The 21821-nt window shown below is 40.5% G+C and overlaps 1 protein-coding gene across 1 annotated transcript in view; it reads right to left on the bottom strand.

The window, feature by feature from the left end:
* CFAP65 (cilia and flagella associated protein 65) overlaps positions 1–21821 on the bottom strand; it is a 621863-nt gene that overhangs the window by 504237 nt on the left and 95805 nt on the right. Inside the window, exons 6-7 of the mRNA XM_078679214.1 lie at positions 2269–2468; positions 214–353 (exon numbers count right to left, since the gene is read on the bottom strand). Of these exons, the coding sequence (XP_078535340.1) occupies positions 214–353; positions 2269–2468 (340 nt within the window). The remainder of the gene's footprint in view (positions 1–213; positions 354–2268; positions 2469–21821) is intronic.

The following is a 21821-nucleotide window of genomic DNA, read 5'->3' as shown; positions in this document are numbered from 1 at the left end:
AACCTGGTTCTTTGCTTCTGATTGAGCATTCTCCAGTTACCTGTAACCTTCCAGTGCCGGAACGCCCTAGCTAGAGGCAGCTGTTTGCGCTCTATAAATCACCCATTCATTCATTCATATGCATAATCAGAAACACTACATTGTATGTTGTAGGTCTATGCATATATAACCAGATCTAATGTGTGGCATGCACTTGATTATGCACTTACATACCGGAGACATGTTGTGCACTTCAATGTGCTTTTCCACTACACAGCCGATGGCGACAGGGCCGAAGCGAAGCTCCACGTCCTTTTGCATTTCCTGGTCCTTTTCTTCCTCACAGGGCCTCACTACTAGATGGGGGTACTTCGCTACAAAAGGAATCATGAGAAAATACTTTTAGTGCTTGATGCAGAAGGAAGTGCAACAGACATCATTTTGGTATATGGCTTAAAAGAGGGATGGCTAAGAGGAAGGCATGAGAGCAGCTTTTCTATGATGTTTGGATTTATTACACACAATACAAGGAGACCACGGACAGACGCCGACACACAAGATCCCTGGTACTAAGTGACAAAGGACAGATGGAACTTCCAAGATGCAAGTCACATGTGTATTAGCCTGAAGCTACATTTGTGTATTACAACAAACTGGCCACAACTCATTTCAAAGATCATAACCTCTCCTTTTTTGGAAAGTGATACCCTGCAACCTAAAACTACCTAACCTCCTCTAGCTCATCTATTGCCTCCACCAAACACAGGCATGAACTCACTTAGGCCCCTTTTCCCCAACAATTATCACACCCAAATCTCCCACGTAGAAACTGGAGTAAATCCATGGAATGGTTTCCTTAACAGCACAAGAATATTCCTAATATAGCCTTATAGCCCGCCGTAGAGGGCCATACTGGCTATTAAAGGCCCTCTCCAGGGCGAGGGCCTTTAACAAGGGAGAGGGACTTTAATAGCCGTAATAGCCCAGCTATGAAGGGCTATAAGGCTATTAGAACATTCTTCCACTAGAGGGCAGAATGTTCTAACAAAAATAGAACAAAGCCTTATGGGAGCGTGAGGGGATTGGAATAACCTCAGACTCCCTGAAGCCTTTGTTCACAGCCAGAGCTGTGAACAAAGAAACATTGGAATGTTGGAGCTCCGGGCTCATACCAGCCATTAGAAGCCCGGAGCACCCCATTGTTTTCAATGGAGCTCCCAACATTCCAATGTTCTAATAACCACTAAAAAAACAATAACATACAGTTCCAGAGCAACAAGCTGCTCGGCGTAAGGCACGTTATTGCATCATCAGGGTTAGTAAGCACTATATAAATGCAATTACAATACAATATTTAAACCTCTGCGCCCGCACTAATACTAAAACGAGAACACTCAGTGGCTGGGCAGTCAATTGTAATTCATACAGACCACTTAATGATTTCCACACACTGCTTGACACTCTCACAATTGCATAAGACAAAACTGCTACAGGTCATATCCCTCATCAAGAACTGTACCACAGCAGTAACTCACCCATCACCAACTGAACAGGCATGGGTTAACTGACGAGATATGCCACATGAAGCTAGCCAATGGAGGATCTTACTTTAGTTCATCACCACAGGTCACAACAAGCTACATACTATGGCGGATTATTGACATCTCACAATGACAATCAGATATGGGTGGTATTACCAACATTCAACCCAGCCGGTCTCCTCACTAGGCCTTCCTCTAACCTATACCTGCTCAAGACCATAAACTTTAAACAAAGTATCTCAGAATGGACATCCCAGAGCAGTAACCAGATGAGAGCACGATGATCATAAGAAACACCCTCCAGGGACCTGCAAAGCCATTACCTGCATACCTGTCTCTCTCATACTGCATCAGTCATCCCATTGGTAAGAGCTGCATTCCATGACCTCGGTGGTCATCACGCATGACATGGAAACACTTACTATATAAGATCAAAACAGAGGCAACACACTGTCAACAAGCACATCCAGCATGGTGTAGTATGCTCACATGTAGGCAAAAGCATCATCACCACACCAGGGGTAGTCAGTGATATATAACTGTGTAAAACCAGGCAGCAAGAATGCTATTGAGGGTAAAAGATTGGTATCAAGGAGTTCAAACGAGTCCTGGGGGGTGGATCCCCAAGGGCCTACCAAGGCTTGCTGCATCCCTCCCTCTCCTTTAATTTTAATAATGGCCCTGTATTAAGGAAGAGCCGCGCACCCCTATGACGAGTGCAGCGCGCACATGCTCCAGAGGTCCTTACCAATGGCAGACAGCTGCATGCTTTTCTCATGTTCTTCATGGTCGCCAAACCGGCACGTGGCCTTCACATCGTACACCAAAGCCCCCACTGGGCTAAAAATGACTTTCATTGTGGTCTGCGCCTTGGGCTCCAGAACGTCACTCACCGGAATCACGAGAAAAGGTTCCGGGACCTCCCATTTATAATTCATCCGCAGCTCACTGCATGTAAACAGACAAGGCAGATTTAGTTCATGGGTCAACCATTTATTTCATGTGGCAGATTCTCTTTTCCAAGGTAATCAGAAGTACTTCATTCCTTAGAAGAGTGCTATATATGTCACCCGCTCCGCAGAAAAGGTCCAGCCTGGCTCCGTGCCGGCACTTGGAGACCGGGAAACGGCCACTACAACGAAGCCGTTTCCACAAAATCCTTAACCACGCATGCGTGGTTACCACGAAAGCCTTTACCACGCATACCTTTACTACGAGGTTTGTAGTAAAGGTAAAAAGTTATAAAAGGGGTGTTTGGGGGGGTCTCCCCCCCCAAAAAAATCTCACCTGAAGTCACGTCGGGTTATGTATTTAATCAGCGTCGTTTAAGAGAAATCGGAAAATAAACTTCCGCTTTCTTTTAATGACGTGTGACGTCACCACGCAAGCATTCGAGGTAAAGTTTATGCGTGGATAACGAATTCTGTTGTAACGCATGCGTGGTAAAGGCATGCGTTGCAACGGAATTCGTTGTAACGTCATACATTCTTGGAGACCTTCACTCATTTAGCTCTGAGCAACCTCCAGCATGGCACACTGGGGTGTGCAGAGGGGAGATGGCACTCACTTTCCATGGCAGATGGCACATAACTGCAAGAATTTGTCGTACATAGATTATTGGACGCGCTGTGGGTATAGGGCGGGAAACCTAGCACTGGTTCAACCTGACTTGGCATTGAATTAAGTGCTCACGTTTAATGCCTGCTTCTGCTAATTTCTGTTCCATGTAAGCATTTGAAAGGATTCCATGGTCTCTGTGCTGCCTCCTCTAGCCGCAGAGTCGGTAAACGTATTAATGTGGCTCATCACTAACGAGGTTTGGTAAAGCCAATGGCGCTGGGGTTTTATTAATATAAGTGACTAAGTTAAAGGCGAGTTTCTGTATTTTTGTGGGGCTTATATGGATGGGAGTCAGTGAATATGGGGGGTTTAATGAGTTGGTGGGTGAATGTGAGTGGCTGTTTGAATATGGGTAACTGACTGTATTTTCAATTTGTTTATATATGTTTACATTTACCATTGAGTGCAATCAGTGGATAGAATTGTAGTCTACAATTTGTTGTTGTAATTGTTTACTGTATATTATTGCTCAATAATTTTAAAGTTTATATCATTTGGTCAATAAGTTGTGTAGTGTAGATTTTGAAGTTGATATTATCCCATGGACCCAACTATTTGAGTGTATTGAAAAAAAGCTTGTCATGCCTGACCTGAAGCCACCCCATTATTCCTGCACCTCAAGTGTCCAACAACATCTTGGGCACCTTGTTAAGTCAGCTGCAAATTTGCAGGACATTTTGACCAATGTGCTCAAAGTTAAATTTGAGATGCAAGTGGAAGGAGGTATTGTGTTCAATGGTCTGTTAAAGAATAGCACATGCCCTAGAGCCTGATGTTTGTGGCAGCAGAAAAATATAGGTTTCCCGGTAAAAGAAATTACACCTGTTTTTTGGGTCTAACTTGACATATTTTACACTTTTGTAATTATGCTGTAGATGTACGTAAAGGCTTTATATACCTCTTATTTGAAGTCAAACCACTCCAAGATTTAATGATAGTCATATTTGATATGAAAAAAGAAATCAGCTCTCAAATGTTAAATTAAACTTTTGGACATCAATTTTGAAAAAACGAATCATTAGAGTCCAGTGTGAGAGTAAGCATTGGTCGAGGATGAACAAAGATTTAGGGCCTGATGTACGACCCTCCAATTTGTGACTCGCAAATTGGGATGTACAATAGTGTCTCAGACACGGTTTGCAATTCCTAATGGGGTTGCAAATTGCCTGGCTCATTAATATTAACGAGGCAGGCGCAATTTGCGACCCCATTAGGAATTGCTAGCACTCACAGGGATGGTGGCTTGCTGGGGTCAGCAGACCACCATGTCTGTGACTGTTTTGAAGTAAAGCAGTATTTTTTTTAAACAATTTTTAAATGCAGTCGGTTTTCTTTGTATTGAAAAGAAAAAAGAAAAATGTAACTTTTCAATTTCATTTTTTAAGGGCAGGCGGTAGCCCTGGGCCCACTGCCTGCCCTTAAAAAAAATTGGACCCATTCACAAAGGGGGAAGATTTTCCTGAGGACCCCTCCCTGTTTGCGAATGGTGTACCACCTACCTTAAGTAAATTGCAAAACATTCATACATACAAATACTAGTCACTATTAGGCAGGAACGCCCTTGGTATGCCCCTTCCTAATAGCGAGTCGCAAACCTCTTTTTGAAATCGGTAAAATTTACTGATTCGCAAAATGAGGTTTGTACATTCCTATATCCTAAATTGCGGTTGCAAACAGGCCGATTGCACGTTTGCGACCGCAATTTAGGGTCGTACATCTGAACCATAATGCATTAAGGTCTGGCAATTCCAAGGTCTACAAAACAGTGCAGCGAAAGGCAAGCTGGCTCATTTAGGTTTTGCTGGTGGAATGTCTGTTTGTCAGTGTGGTAGACAAAACTCCTTTGCCATACTAGTGGTGGATGCATCTGGAGTTCTCCTCCTTGACAGAGGAGATTTCTCCTCCAGTGTGGCTGCCTCAGACATAGCAAGAGGCACGCTTCAACGAAAACCCTGGTGGAAATTCTGCCTGTACCAGATGGTTTACCATCACTGTTTGTAGGCAGCAGGAAAGCATATCCAAAGTGGGGACACATCATCTGTATCCACATATCTAGTCTCCCCACCAAATTGGGGGGGGGGGGGGTGCATTTTAGGGACAATAATCTCACCTTTTCTCGAAAGTCTTTCTACAGTGGTCTTCGATTGGCTTAGCTAAGCCGGACATGGCGGAGGACCAGTCATCCGAAACTGGGCAACGGCTCCAAAATTATTAGGCGATTCGACACTGCAATGGTAAGAGCTAATGGCAGGGCCAGCAGAGGAGCTGCTGGTGGGGCGTGAGCACGGAGTGAGTTTCAAATAGAGCCTGTTAGTTACCATAGGAAGAGATAAACATCCTTCGGGTTTTGCCAGAATCTCTGTTCCTGTCCTACCCTAAATCAGGCACAATCATGAGCTCCCACACCGCTTTAGGCATGTTAGCTAGGACCTGGACAAACGGAGCAAATTATCGATGATCATGTCTGATCATGAGAAGGTGGGACACCGTGTTTGAAATGTGGCAGGAGATCTGAGCCCTCTAATTTCTCTGAGAGGATGTAACAGTAAATCACTACTGCCTGGGCTGCAAAGACCTGTCCAAGCTTCCCTCCTAAAGCCGCTCGGCTAGTTTTCATGTCATCTTTTTCTCTGTTTCACATTCATCGTTCCTTTGACTTTCCCAAGTCCCACTGTTTGGGATGAGCTTTGTTTTATAGTCAGTGTTTTTGAATAGTTCATAACATTTGGCAAGATTGCTCAGTGAGTGCCCCCCCCCGCACCCCCACTGCTGAAATCTGTTGTGATCTGCCAGACACAAGTGTGAAAGCTGAAAAGGTCACCCTTCTATTCTGAACAGTAAACCAGGCCCACCTCTCCAGTCAATCTAATGGCATTGGGTTCGTGTTCAAGATCCTACCACTCTGCATTAAGTGTTCACAGTAATTCCCACTAAACTATGATTACTCAGTATTGTGGGACAGCAGGGCTTGCTACACAGAGACTCTCTCTGAAAGAGGTGCCGTCTCTCCGGGTTCTCTTAAACGGATCTGCACCGTTTAGAAATCCATTCTAGAGTCCAACATTGAAAGAAGTGTGCTTGTACTAAAGTGTCTAAAAAAGAAACATGCAAAAAAGAGTAAAGAAGGTCCTCAACTTTAAAATGCAGTGCGCCAAAAGATTAAAGGTATATTAAAAATAGAAAAAATGATGCATACACAAAAACATATTCAACGATGGGGGCCACGTTTTTGAAAGATGGGAGGCCACTGAATCAGAAAGGAAGGTGCAGTTTGACCGTGCCAGAAGAGGTGAGCGATTTGGGAGAATACGTAATGGGAAAACATCTAGGTAGAGGGTGGGAAGTATACAAAAGAAAGGAAGAGGTGGGGGAGAAAGGGGTGGAGGTGCTGAGTCTTGCAGAGTGGAGACAAGATGCAACATTAGAGAGGGGCTGAGGGGAGTTACAAAAGAGAGGTGGGTGTGAATAGGGAGTGAGACATGCAGAAGGTCTACCCTGCTACCAAAGGGAAAAAGCGTGGAAGTGCAACTGGAGTGGGCACCAAAGGGGGTGCATGTCTACTCCTGTGTGGGTACCCCACAGAAGGCGCAATGGGAGGAGAAAGGAATCAACACAGCCTTAGGGGAGGGGAAGGCCAGACAGATGATGTAAAGGCAAGAAGGCAGGGCGGAGATACACCCAAAAAGGAAAAATACAATGCAAAAACTTTTTTACCATTCATTTCTTGAAGATGTCATAGCAAATAATGATGCGCATGAAGAAGTACTTCAACATTTGTCCCTCAAGTTTTTTTGTAAACATAAAAAAATAGAGATATTTTTCCTTACAGCCGGAAAATGTGCATGTAGATGGGTGTTAAAAAATAAAGAGAAATCGATTTCTGCTTGTGAAGAATCTGGCATCCTTTGCCAAGCAGACATAGTCCATGCTTATCTATATGAAGGAAGACCTGAAGCTCGAGACATCCAACCTAGTGGCAGGGCATCACCAGATGGCATCATTTTTGTTGCTGCAGATTGCATTAAACATGCAACTTAAAAACAAAGTCACAAAATAGTACTGCTTCACGTGTGCAGAATTGTGTATCTGTAGATATGTGTATTCACACACAAAGGTCCTACCAACATATCTATTCTTACACTTAACTTTACTACTTTGGGCTATTCGGAAAAACTGAATGCAAAATTTCAGAAATGTGTGGATTTGCATGTTTCAACCCATGGAATAGAGAGTGGAGCCACATTTACTAGTGTCAGCTACCCCACATTGCCAACCACTCATACTGCACCACCCTCCTATAGATCATAGTGGAGGTAGGGAGTTAAACTAGAACCCCAGGAAATAACATTTAATTAAATTAATTGGGGGGGAGGTAGAGAGACAATGTATATCCTCCAATGGTCCCAATATGCCAGGTACTTGTGGTCCTCTCCGTGGTTGATGGTGTGATTCTGCGGCTGGACCCAGCCATATCAATTTCCCCAAAATTGTTACAATCCATCAGATCAAATGATCGCCGTCAAGAGTAGGGTGTGATTTGAATTATTTCATAGTGGTTTAAAATCTGGCAAATAACTCAATGCGTTTCAGTCCCTCGGACCTTGTTCACTAGCTAAATATTCTTACAGCTTATCTTTAGGTAATATACTGGTGATCTAACTAAACAATTGTTGTACCTCAGCACTCAGTTATTTAGCACAGAAGCAAATGCTTCTATGGAGAAAGAATTTTCAGTCCTGACCTTATTACAGAATCACAAATTATCGGCGATCAGAGAAAAACACATCCAATATTTGACCATTGTATAGAGAACATCCAAAAACGTTAGTTATTTTTACTGTTTTAATGTTGCATTTGACACAATTGTTATTGATGAAATGTCATGTCATTAATACATATTCTGAAGCACGTTGTTAGGAGTTCTTCCGTGCATGGATCCCAAAAAAAAAAAATATATATATATATATATATATATATATTTTCACTGAAAAAACCATAGGTTATAGACCATATATAGTTAGGAATTAGCATTTACAAAACCTTATTTTACTCACACAAAACCATTGAAATTCCATATATAGTTAGTTGTACTAACTATATATCGCGCACCCGCAATCCACTGCTGATCATGTCACATATTACATCATTCATGACATGGTCAGTGACATCACTGATGACATCACTGATGACATCTCAAATGACATCACTGATGACATCACTGATGACAACATCCAGTGACTGTATGTTTCTGTAAAGTTAAAATATGTCTTACATATTGAAGAATGAGTGGATGTATAAGTGTCTGGATGAAGGATTTAGTAGGTGCATGACTGACTGTATGAGTGAGTGATTAAATGTGTCTCATCATTATGTCTGTTGTTCTGTAAACTGCTGCATGTGTTGATCAGTAGCTATATGAGTAACTATATGGGTTATTGATTGGTTGCCCAAGTATTTGTATGGGAGACTGAGTGTGTGTGTGGGTGGCAGGGAGGTGTATGACTCTGTGAATAGATGTGTGAGCAGTTGATTCACTAGATGTATGGGTTCAAAAGTGCATGTGGAAAAAGCTGTATGGGCGGTTGACTGTGTGCATGAGTGTATTGGTGAGTGAATGGATATCTCAGTGATACATGTCAAAGTAAGTACATATGTAAAACACAGTACACGTGAGAGTTGACATATATAAATAACTATGCATAAGAGCCAGTGAATGTGTGAGTGGCTGTATGGATCATTGTGAACTTGTATCAGGGATTGTGTAAGAGAGTAAATATGTGTTAGTATATGTTTCAATAAGTAAGGTGTGTATAACTGTATAGTTGAGGAAATGGAGGTGTGATTGATTCTTTGCATGACTGACTAGGTGTGTGAGTAACTCCATGGATGAGTGACAGTCTGTGAGTGTCTGTTTACACTGAGTGTATCTAAGTTTTTATTAGAGTCTGAAGAGATTCATCGTATTATCACATGAATAATGTCATCAGTGATCTCATCAGTGATGTATTTTGAGATGTGATCAGTGATGTCATCAGTGATGTCATCGGTGATGTCATCGGTGATGTCATTTGAGATGTCATCAATGATGTCATCAGTGATGTCAATAGTGATATCATCAATGATGTCATTTGAGATGTCATCAGTGATGTCATCAGTGATGTCATTTGAGATGTCATCAGTGATGTCATCAGTGATGTCATTTGAGATGTCATCAGTGATGTCACTGACCATGTCATGAATGATGTAATATGTGACATGATCAGCAGTGGATTGCGGGTGCGCGATATATAGTTAGTACAACTAACTATATATGGAATTTCAATGGTTTTGTGTGAGTAAAATAAGGTTTTGTAAATGCTAATTCCTAACTATATATGGTCTATAACCTATGGTTTTTTCAGTGAATTTCATTGGTTTTTTAAAAGCTAATATCTATAGCTGTAAAATGTATTCTTCTTTAAATCAAAAAATATATTTTATATGTTTATTAATAATTTTTATTATTATTTTTTTTTGTTTCGCTCCCGGTCCGCGAACCGGGTCGCTTCCCGTTAGCTCAAAATGGTGCCGCGACCCGGTCCGCGAACCGGTAAACGTTCCGTTTGCGCAACTGCCGCGTTAGAAAACAACATCGTGACGCGTCGCGTCAGCGTGACGTATCGCGTTGTCGCGTGAAACGTCATATGACGCGCCGCGTTAGCGTACCCGGAAGTGAACCGGTACGCGAACGAGGCGCGAAGCGCAGCTTCCCGGAAGCGATCCGGGACGCGGCGCAAAGCGCGTAACGTAAACACAATAGGTCATGTGACTTGTTAATAACACTTTTCATTGGTTCATTTCACTTTTGGTTTCCTAATGATGTAAGACTAGGTCATGTGACCTAAAAGTAACACTTTTCATTGGTTTAGAAGTATTGTTTTTCCCAAATGATGAAAACCCCTCCTTCTTTCCTCACTCTGACTTTCATCTTTGTGAGAGGAAGACCCTTTGTGATCACTGAGCAATGGCTTCATTAGTAGCTTCAGCTGGTGCACCCCCACCACCTCCACCACCTTCAAGGAAGAGAGGACCACCTGCTGAAGTTATCATTCAGCAAGAGGAGGAAAAAGAAGAAGAAGAGGAACAGCAGGAAGAGAGGCATTTTTTGCCTGAGGAGCCCAGGAGGTCTCATCTGAAAGAAAACTTTATTTGGCAATTTTTTTAATATCCTCGGGGCCAAAAAAAAGTCAATGCACGGTACGTAACTTGCCTGATCTGTAAGAAGGATTTGTCCAGAGGGACAGATAAGAAGTACAGTTACGGGAATTATACTATGCATCGCCATATGGAGAGGTGGCATCCTATCAACTACAGTGCTGCACAGTTACGTGACCAGCAAGATAATCCCCCTTCTATGGCCAGAAGATCAGTTGTACAGGAAGTGACGGGACCAGAGGCGAGGGAGACGGTCCCAAATATACAGATGAGGTTCGGGGAAGTGAAACAAGTGTGCGTGCGTTGTAACCAATTAATTTGCTACAGAGAAAGTAGCATCACTCTGATCAACAGAGCTATCGACAATCATGATTGTCCAAAACGCCCCAGAGAATAAATTCTTTTTTTTTTTGTTGCTCCTGTTGAGCCCTTTACAATGAATCGTTTTCGTTTCCCCCCCCAAAAAACCCCAAAAAAATATAAAACCGTTCAAAAAATACAAAAAAAGTAAAAAAATGTTCAGAAAAATAATTAAAAAAATATAAAACAACAAAAACAATTAAAAAAAAAGTTCTTATCAGAACTACCTCCCCTTTATAAAAAAATTGGTAGAATATTTAGCAATCTGCCAACATCTATTTCTTTTGGTTCGCTTCCCGGTTCGCTCCCCGGTACGCGAACCGGGAGCGAACCAAAAAAATGTTTTTTTTTTAAAAAAGAAGAGTAAGTATAAGGGAAGTAAACAGAGAGTAATGTTAAAAGAAAGACAGCTATAGGGACTAAACCAGAGATACTGTTTAATAGATTTATTTACCGAAGAAAAGATGGAAGAGGATATAATTGTGAAAAACAAAATAGATAAGGAAGTGAAAGAAAAAAAGGAGAGTAGAAGAATAACAAAGAAGAGTTTCTTAGAGAATGTGAGTGAATATTCAAAATAAGATTAAAACATGTGGAATAACAGAGAGAAAAAACAGAAAGCAGAAAAGAAGTAGTAAAAGAAAAAGAATAATTGAAACAGCAAAGAAATCTAAATAACATAGGGGCATATTATCAACATAGGCAATAAAAGTTTTGAAGCTTTTATCGGCAGAAATGTGTCGCTAAAGCCGCTTTTGCAGCAGAAAACTGCAGCTAAAACCGCTTTTGCAGCAGTTTTCTGCCGATAAAAACAGCAATAATTTTATTGGCTGTGTTCATAATATGCCCCTTATTGTTCTTCAACTACACAGAGAAAGCATAATGAACAAGTAGTGAAAGAGTGATCAGTCAGAGACACTAAGAGTAATAGAGACGGAGTGAGTGAACAAGAGTGAGGAACTATGAGAAGAGAGGGACTGAGAAAAGGAGTGGAAGTAGTAGAGTAAGTAAGTAATAGAGAAAGGAATGAGGGAAGTAGCAAAGGCAGGAAAGTGATGGTTAAAGAAATGAAGCAGTGGAACTAATAGTAGTTAAATGTGATAGAAATGTAACGAAAAGAGTACAAAACATTTACCTTATAATTGTCGTTAACTTAGTCACTTGTTATTTTTATACTTTCAATCTGTGAAAGAGAGAACAAACATTTGAAAAATATTAAAACATGTATTTAAAAATTAGAAAAGACAAGGGAAAAGATTGAAGGACAAACAGTTTTTCAACAACTTTGACACTTACAGAAGCTTCTGCTTCTCCAGGCCCCCTACACAGTCCTAAAGATATACATTTTAAACTAACAGTATCTTGATGCAGATGAAGTGAGGCCTATCTTGGAACATGGTGCATCTTTTGCACTGCTGTTGTCTCACAAAAGTGACGCAATGGCAGCGCAAAAGAGGTGCACAATCATCATAAAACTGTTCCTAACATTTTAAATGATTGTTTCAGGATGCCAATAAGGTGTGTCCTATCCAGACGTTGGTTTCAGGTGAGGCCTACTCAGGGTTGCAGATGAAATTTAGGCTTGTTGAAGAGTATAGAGGAGATAATACATGTGCAGGCCTAATAACGAAGTGAGTCATGTCCACTGCACTCTTGAACAAATGTCAGACCTCCTCTGTCTCCTGGAACAGGCCTAAACCTCATCTACACAATGTGATGTGTAATGTTAGGAAACACAGGTAATATAATTGAAAAACGTGCAATTTTTTTTGCTCATTCCACAATCACATCACCTGTGTTTCCTTAGCTTAGGTATCTCATTGTGGAAATGTAGTCTATCATATGAAAGACTATGTAGAATGTGAGCACTGTATGCAACAACTTTGACACTTACAGAAGCCTCAGCTTCTCCATGTCTACTACACATTTCTAAATGTAGATCATAAGTACAAAAAGTACAGAATTAATTATACATGTTAAATGGTTTATTTTTGCTGTTCTCAGAATTTATCAAATTTCACTAAAAACAGTGACTTGAAGGTATTCATCATATAACAGCGGGGAAAAAAAAACACAATCAAAATGATTGTGTTTAAAAAACCCATATAACATAACCAATCAGAAATCAGAACTCCTCAAAAGTAACTTACTTTCCATGACGTCGAAGGATGTCCTATGAACAGCTTACACTCGGTTGTGCTGTTTTTATTTTCAGCCCGCCACTTTCTGAAAGAAAAGCTCCATCGTTTTGAAAAATATGTTACATACAATAAATGACTTCTCGCTCTCTACCGCACGTTTCCACAAGGCCAAATCGTGTAAGAGCCATTTATAACTCTTGGAATTCTTCTAAGCAAATCCCGTCATTTTGTATTTCCGCAACTTTCAGAAAGAAAACGTTCAAGATCACTTTCACAATCCTGGACTAGTAATATCTTACCCTTCTTGCTCACTCATGTTCTACATTTCCTATGACACTGATACTGCTTACTATGAAGCAGACTTACACTACCTCTATGAGTACTACAATTATTTAATTCTCTACATCACTTTTAATCACAAAGCAATATAAAACAGTAGATAAAATTATATCAACCCCTAGAATCATTATACGCCAGTTACCTACCCTAAATTCTCTTTTCTGAAAACAGAAAGTAAGAATATTTTTAAATAAAAAAACAACATTGTATCGTAGTCAAATGGGAATAATTTCCGAAACAGCAAATTTTTTTACATTTTCAATAAGCTGTGTAATAAGCGGATCTGTCAAATGACCATCATGCCATATAATAGCTGCAGTTACAAATGTTCTTCCTAAAATCAACGACTGTGTAGCCACAACATTTGTAATTAAAGTTGAAGACTTACTTTCATCAGGTTTATATAGTTGGATTTTCAAAATGACATTATAATCAAAAGTTTGGACCAATAATCTAGACAGCATTGCAGACTTACATTCCCTCTACTCCATGTTTTGATTGGCTGCTTGAATTAGCTTATAAAAAGAAACAGTTTTTCTGAACTCATTCAAAGTGCAGTTATTTTTCCATGACGTCAAGTGTTATGGTAAGAAGACCGTTTGCTTTGGGAAATACTCTGTTGTCCTTCAACTAATCTGTGCCCACCACTTTCTGTAAGAAAATCTTCTTTTTTTCCAGGAACTATTGTCTCTGTACTACACTTATCCTCAAGGCCAAATCGTGTAGGAGCCATTAGAACCTCTTGAAATTCCTCAGAGCACATCCCGAGATTCTTTCCCTAAAATTTTGGTTTTAAAAACACCAGGTAAGAATTTTTAAGGTCATACGGCAATTTATTTTTTAAAAGTTAAAACAGAATCGTTGCAGAATGACCAGCCGTTTCTAGACTTTAAATAAGCTGTGTAATGTCCTGATGTTATTGAAGGACCATCATGATATATAATTGCTGCAGTTACAAAAGTCCTTCCTGATATTGACAACTGCGAAGCTACAAAATTTTTAATTAAAGTTGTCAATTTTGTTCCATCAGGCCTACATCGTTGGAACATTAAAATGACATACTGGCCATATGTTCGTATAAATAATGTTGACATCATTTCAGATTTACATTGGCTACACTCCATGTTGTGATCAGCTGCTTTTACTAGCTTATTAAAGGACACTGATTTACTGTCTGGCAAAGTTAAATATATAAATCTTTCTGAGTCTACACTAGTAGTACTTGATACCCTACAGTTCTCGCAGTCATGCTGCCATTTATAAGAAAGCCCAAATAGGTGATCTACATCTACACCTTCAGCATGCAATACATCAAGCATATACATTAAAAACTCCTGACAATCTTGCTGAATATTTTGAGAGAATTGTGTTTGACCTGAACATCTGTCTAACAGATTTCGAATTTCAGACACACTTTCTATTTTCGTTCTATCAGTGCTACATTTCTCTAACACAGAATTTAACAAACTGCAAAATCTGTGATCCGAATTGACCACAATCTCTTCTTTTACATTTTCTAGAGAAAACAAAACATTAACCACTACATTAGCATAGCAGTTGACACCAGAACTGTTTTCAAATTGAAAACCAACAACATCTTCAACAGAATCCTTTTTCTTTCTGCTTATAACTTCAGGTTCATCGACTTTTCGTCTTTTTGCTACAACCTCCCTAGTATTGGTCACATTTCTTCGTTTCCGGCCTACCACACGTTTCTCAAACAAAGGATATTGAGGCAAATGTGGCGCATACTCTCTTCTTAACCTATTGTATTCCTTAACACAATCTAGATCCGCACAAATGTTTGTGACATCACACTCAATCAAGTACAATCCCGATAAAGTTCTAACTCGTGACAATGCCACATATGCCATACCCTCCTTGAACACAGAACTGCCAATATTCACCAATGCACTGTCTACACTCAAACCTTGTGATTTATGGATTGTCACCGCATATGCCAAGCAAACAGGAAACTGCTTACGGCGAACATATAAGTCTTTTACAAGCAAAAATCTAGCAGAACAACGACCAATTAGCTGTACTTCCTCAATGCCATCAAATTTAATTTTTAAAAATTCAATTCCATCTCTATTTCTGTATTTCACAAAATCAACAACATTACCCATTGATCCATTTACCAGACCTCTTTCAACATGTAAATTCCTTCTTAAAATTATACGGCAATTTAAGCACACATTCAGAGTCTTTTCAAAACCTGCAGTTTTAGATATAGTCTTCTCTAATGAATCCAATTTTGTTTTCAAATTCTCAGACAAAATAATTGTTGATCCCATATGCTCTACTCTGTCAATAGCTTCCAGTTTCACAATCTCTTGGTTTTCTAAATGCAACATTTTGTTGTTGAAGATGGCACATTCTGCAAGAGTTGGCATCAAACATATTCCAGATTTCTTCTCAGTAATTTTCTGAAAAATATTCTCAGGCACAACGTCTTGTTCTGGATATAAATTTGACAGTAATCGTGCATGTAAAGCTTGTTTTCCATGCTCGGTCACTTTTCCAATTCTAACATCTTGTAGAATATTCTTGTAAACTTCATCCTTCGCCTGACGCATATTTTCATGCAGTTCAGCATAATTGGAAGTTTAACCATATATTGACGTTGCCAATGCTCCCTAGGCACTTCCTGGTATCTTCATGCGTGAGCATTTTGAACACAGGTTGTCCTTTCACTGGTGTCAGCTGCAGAAGATCTCCGAAAACAATGATGTGTTTGCCACCAAAAAACACATCATACTCTGTTTTAAGAACTTCTTGCATTCTCAAATGCACAAAGGCAAGCATGACATTGGAAACCATGCTTACTTTGTCAATGATAAGAAGTTTCATTTTCCTCAAGACTCTTGAAACTTCACAACAAGCATCTCCAGATAACTTGTGGTATTGTAATTTGTTATCATGCTCCACTGGCAGCATCAGTAGACGATGCAAAGTAATACCTTTAATGTTATGTGCTGCCAGTCCAGTTGGAGCGGTGACAACACAAGACAGCGATGACTCAGTCCTTTCCTTCAAATAACATGAAATTGCTTTAATGAGGAAACTCTTTCCAGTTCCCGCTTCTCCACTCACGTACAGTCGGACAGGCTTCAACGACGTACATGAGCACTCTTTCTTCTCATGACTTAATCCATGATCAATTTGCTTGGTAACTTCGTCATATATTTTCCTCTGCTCAACGTTGAGTTGTCTTTCCAAGTCTTCTAAGTTAACCGCATCCTCCTGAGCATGTGCCATGGCTCTTTCCACTTCATTCATGGCAGTGGCAGCTTCATTTTCGATAACAGGTCCTCCTAGTGGATCCTGACTCAATGAAACAGAACTCTGACTGTCCTGAGAACGGTCTCTGGCAATCTCGGCTGCAATCGTTGCTTCCTGCTCGATTTCCGCATTCAACATTTCTACATATTTGGGAAAAGCAGGACATTCTATGGTCTCCTTGGCGGCAGTGAAAGAGTCTTCGTAACAGAGGGAATCTCCAAGCAGTTCCTCTTCTGCACGCCAAGGCTTGAAAAGTTGCAAAAGTGCTAAATAGAAAAACTCCTTTTTTTCAGGAGATTCGCCACTCAATTTTTCGATGATTTACCAAGTGGCATTTTCTTTGCTTGACCAGACATCCCTCACTTCCAATTACAGCATACACTCCTTTATCAATATCTTCTTTGATGTTCCTCTTGAATATGTAATTTTGTAGAACCTCATACAGACAAACATTCTCGAGGTGACTGCTTCGATTTGGATAATATGTATCCAACATGTTGGTCTTCAAAATGTCGGTACTGTTTGGCTCCTTTTCCGCCAAATACTTAATTTCCCGCACAGGTTTCAGAACTCGATTACGCGTTGCAGCAAGACCAAGACTCGCCCAAACAATACTCCTAGATTTGGCATAGAGACTTGCTGAAGACAACCGGTCAGAACATTCGTAAGCTCCGATTTCTCGATGCGACAACATCTTCAGACTGAAACTGTACAACTTCTTACTGAGGCTCTTTTCATGGGAAATGTCCTCCCACATATCCTTCAATTCTGTCTTTTCTTTTTTGGTGATGTAAGAGGTCACATACCGAGCCACAGCCATACAGTTATCAGCCACAAACTGTATATCCATGTTAGCATTCCACATGGACAAAATCACTGGGTTGTAGTCGTTGATGTACTTGGACTCTTCGTTCCTCTTCAAATTGTATGTGTTTTTAGGTGATTTCTTCATCACATTATGTCGCAGCGAAGACATCAAACTGTTCACTCTTCCTTTAGAAATCACCGGTCGTGGAAAGGCGAAACGACATTTGGTGTAGAACTTGTCCTTGTTTCTGAATTTACGACGACAGTACTTTCCGCAACGATGGCTTTGGAAGCGTAGAACTTGTTCTCTTAGGCTTTTGTCCTCCTTTGCGTTTGGAACAGCACATGTAGAATACTGTTTATGAAACTCATCACTAAGTCTTCTGGATCTGTTCCAAATTTAGGTGCATCCTTGATCCACAGCAGCATATGTATATGAGGAGCACCTCTTGCTTGGTACTCCTTTCTCCAGAAGAAATCCAACACCTCTCCAAGAGGTGGATTCTTCTTATTCATGATGAAAGACATCATAGCTTCAAATCTATGATTGAAGTACCTGCATACATTCACTGGATCCAAAGAGCACAGTTCTCCGGGTGTCTTGAATTCGAGGTTTTCGATGTTTCCATTTGCCTCTCGTAGAAATTCAAGTAAGTCTTCCCAGCCATACTCGGCACAGCTCAGAGTGAGGAACCATGTGGGAGTTCCTAGGTTCCTCAGCATACATTTTAAATCACCATGACGACGGTACCAGTACTCATTAGTACCACGCTGACACGCCATGAGATTAATCAGGTGACAATCCAAAATACTGTCTTGGACATTGACTTTATCCATAAAGTCACTTGCCGAGATGTTTTGCATCTGTATACCACTTTTCAAGATGTGGTTCACTGCATATGACAGTCCAGACAGATCGCTTTCAAACAGGAGATGAAACAAATAGGGAATGCATTGTCGAAACCTAGCATCTTCTGCATACAATCGTAAAGTCCGGTATTCAGAAGCAGGAATTTGATGAGTTCGCTCATCATATCTTCCTCCTTGACCTGTTGGAAATAGCTGTGGGAAACACCGAGCTTCCAAACTTTCCTCCCAGACACTAATGGGACTCTGTTGGACTTGGCCTTTTCCACCCAAATGTTTCGCTTTTGACCCCCTTATCTAGATTGTCTCCCCCATGGGATTAAACCTGTATAGATCAAAAAGTTGTGTATGCATGGACCATGCTACTACATCCCCACAGGTGGCAACACCGGGTATAGAATACTTCAATGTATTATTTTTGTAGTTCACTTTATTTAGGCGAGGGTTAAATCTCAACAGCAAGTTGATATTTAATTCATATCAATTATATATCCATGTTCAATCAAATTCATTTTTCAAAATGAGGAACATTCAAGAAGTACGACTCCAATGCATTTCGGGCTGGGCCCTTTATCAAGGAGTGCTGTAAAGAAGGAGACGAATCACCATCAGATCTGGTATCATAAAAGCAACTAAAACAATCAAAAACAAACAGCGCGCTAAACTAAAATAGTATACGAGGGCCAAGATAAGGTAAGTAATTAAGGTGCCGATCAAAAAGTAACAAGGATATAACTGTGTGTCGTGGCTCATGGCTAAAGGCTAAATGCGGCAGTGTCACTAAAGACTACCAAAGTGCTCATAGCTTTAACAGGCGTGGGAGGTTGTGTGAGCGTTAAGCAGAGTGTCGTTCAGAAACTTTTCGGGTTCAGTGTAACGCCGCGCGTTACTAGCAGGTTCAGGGTTCCATCAAGAACGCTAAGGAACAGTGTCGAAGATCACCGACATAACGCGAGACAAGGGGTGTGAACATAAAAAACGGACTAAACTGGTGTGAGAGTTATTTGGGCGCCATGCTGGAATGGGGAGAATAAGCCACCACCAAAGGAGTTAGACAAATAAAGGCAATGTTAAAAAACGTCAGGGTGAAAACTAAAAATGAAAAATGAAAATAAACGCGCAGGATGATAAAGAAAACATGTAGAATAATAAAGAGGCATATGAAAACACACGCAGCAAGCAAACAGTGTAGCAGGTTACAGACATTATAGATAGCAACTAAATTCACAACGATCATTTAACCCAAAAGGCTTTTGGGTCTGGAGGCGATATATCCATTCCAGTTCTCTTTTCAAAAGGAGTTTGTTGTTGTCAGTGCCCTCCTTTCTGGTAACAATTTCCAAAATGATGTATTGCAATTGTGCAATGGAGTGACGAGCTTCATCGAAATGTATGGCAATGTTGGACTTCACATTTTTAAGTCGAATGTTCGATTTATGCTCGTTTAGGCGAATCTTTATTTTTCTTTCGGTCTTCCCCACATATAATTTGCCACACGGGCATTTTAATGCGTAGATTAGATTTGAGGAGTCGCATGTGGCGTTGGTTCGAAGTTTGATGACCTTGCCTTTCATGGGGTGATGAATAAAGTTACCTTTGATGATGGAATTACAGTGTCTACAGTTCAGACAAGGTTGTGTGCCTTTATATTGTTGACCTGAAGTTGTAGGATTAGACAATATTTCTTTGATGTTTCGACTTCGAGTGTGGGCAAACAACGGTACAGATCTGAACAATTCCTCAAAGTCTGGTTCAATCTGGAGAATGGGCCAATGTTTCAATATGATCTTTTTGTAGATCTTGCTCACAGTTGAATGTTTAGAAACCAAGACATTGCGTGGTTGTTCTGAGATCGGTTTTTTAGACAGAGCTTCTTGTCTGGTGATTTGTGCCACTCGAGATTGTGCATCTTAGACAACCTGTGCAGGGTAGCCTCTCTCCAAAAATCGTTTCTGCATTTCATCCATGCGCATATCCATGGTATGTTCATCAGAAACGATGCGTTTGACTCTCAAAAGTTGAGAAAACGGTAAATGTCTTTTGAGTGACTCTTGATGATGACTTTTATAGTGTAAGGTGTTGTTGCGATCAGTCTTTTTCCTATGTAGATCAGTAATGAGCCCATAGGTGGTGATTTTTATGTTGACGTCTAAAAATGTGATTTCCGAGTCATTGATCTCCCATGTTAGTTTGATTCGATCGTCCTTAGAATTCAGTTGACAAAGGAATTGTTCAAGAGACTCTTTAGAATCCATCCAGATGAAAAATAAATCGTCAATATACCTGACGTACATTTTTATTTTTCCATGATTGATTTGGTCGCCATATATATATGTTTTTTCAAAGTTTTCCATATAAATATTGGCATATGAAGGGGCCGCACAATTTCCCATAGCCATTCCAGAAAGCTGTAGGAACCACTCATTGTTAACTTGAAAGTAGCTATGGTATAGGGTATATACCATCAATTCCATAAGGAAAGCTTGCATGGAACCGTCAATATCACTGGTAAGTAAAGCTTGTTCAATTGCTTCGATGCCTCCCTGATGAGGGATGGATGTATACAAGGAGCTGACATCAGCAGTGCACATTATATACTGATTGTCGTGGTTTATTTGAATGTTGGATAGTTTGATTAAGAATTCAGTTGTGTCCTTGATGTAACTGTGAGCTTTGATGACAATAGGTTGCAAATATTTATCAATCAGTTTCCCTGTCGCTTCATGGATTGAACCTCTGGTGGACACGATTGGCCGAAAAGGTGGATTATTGAGGTCTTTGTGGATTTTAGGGCTCATTTGCAAAGTCGGGCTCCTTGGATGTTGTGGTAAAAGGAAGTTCTTGGTACGTTCCTGTATAACATTGTTTTGAAAGGCTTTCATGACAATGTCTTGAAGAGTATTATAAAATTCTCTTGTGGGATTGTTATCCAGCTTCATATACAAGGAAGCATCACATATATGTTCTTGTAGTCGTCGAGTGTACATGGAATTGTCGAGAATGACAAGAGCCCCACCCTTGTCGGCTTTCATACATTTAATTTCCTTATTGTTGGCCAAAGATTGAAGAACATCACGATCTTTAGTTGTGAGGTTTGGGCGCCGGTTGTGGCGCTGGAAATTGATTTTTGACACGTCATTGCGTACCAGTTTTTCAAATAAGTCAATTGACTTGTGGCTGCACGGAGCTTGAAATGTGCTTGCGGGTCTCAATCCTTTCAGTTCATCGGGTTTGTTGTTAGTGGTAGATGGTAAAACCTTTTCGAAAAAATAACGCAACCTAAGTTTCCTTAGGAATTTGAAGGTGCTAACCTCAAGTTCCAGCAGGTTGGTGTCGGTAGTAGGAATAAACGAAGTGCCTTTTTCTAATAGATTCATCTGATGTGGGGAGATGGTAGTGCTCGAAATATTAATGACTAAATGTTCTTTCTCGGTTTGGGATCTTTCGGTGTTACCTTGCTCCGAGTGGTTGGAGCGGTTGAATCTTTTTCTTTTGCTCTGGCTCCTCCTGAGTCTTCGATGTTGGCCGTATCTACCTCTAAAAAATGAACCGCAGAGGTTTGAATTTGTGGGGTGGCAGATGTACTTGCAAGGTCATGGGATGGTCTAGGAGGTAGGGTGCTACGGGGCGGTCGAGTTGAAGTGTCGCTACCAGAAGATGATGTATCAGTTTGTGTGTTGGTTGGTCG

Source organism: Lissotriton helveticus, chromosome 3_1, assembly GCF_964261635.1.
Source record: "Lissotriton helveticus chromosome 3_1, aLisHel1.1, whole genome shotgun sequence".
NCBI classification, from domain to species: Eukaryota; Metazoa; Chordata; class Amphibia; order Caudata; family Salamandridae; genus Lissotriton; species Lissotriton helveticus.
This window is presented reverse-complemented; position numbering and strand designations above follow the sequence as displayed.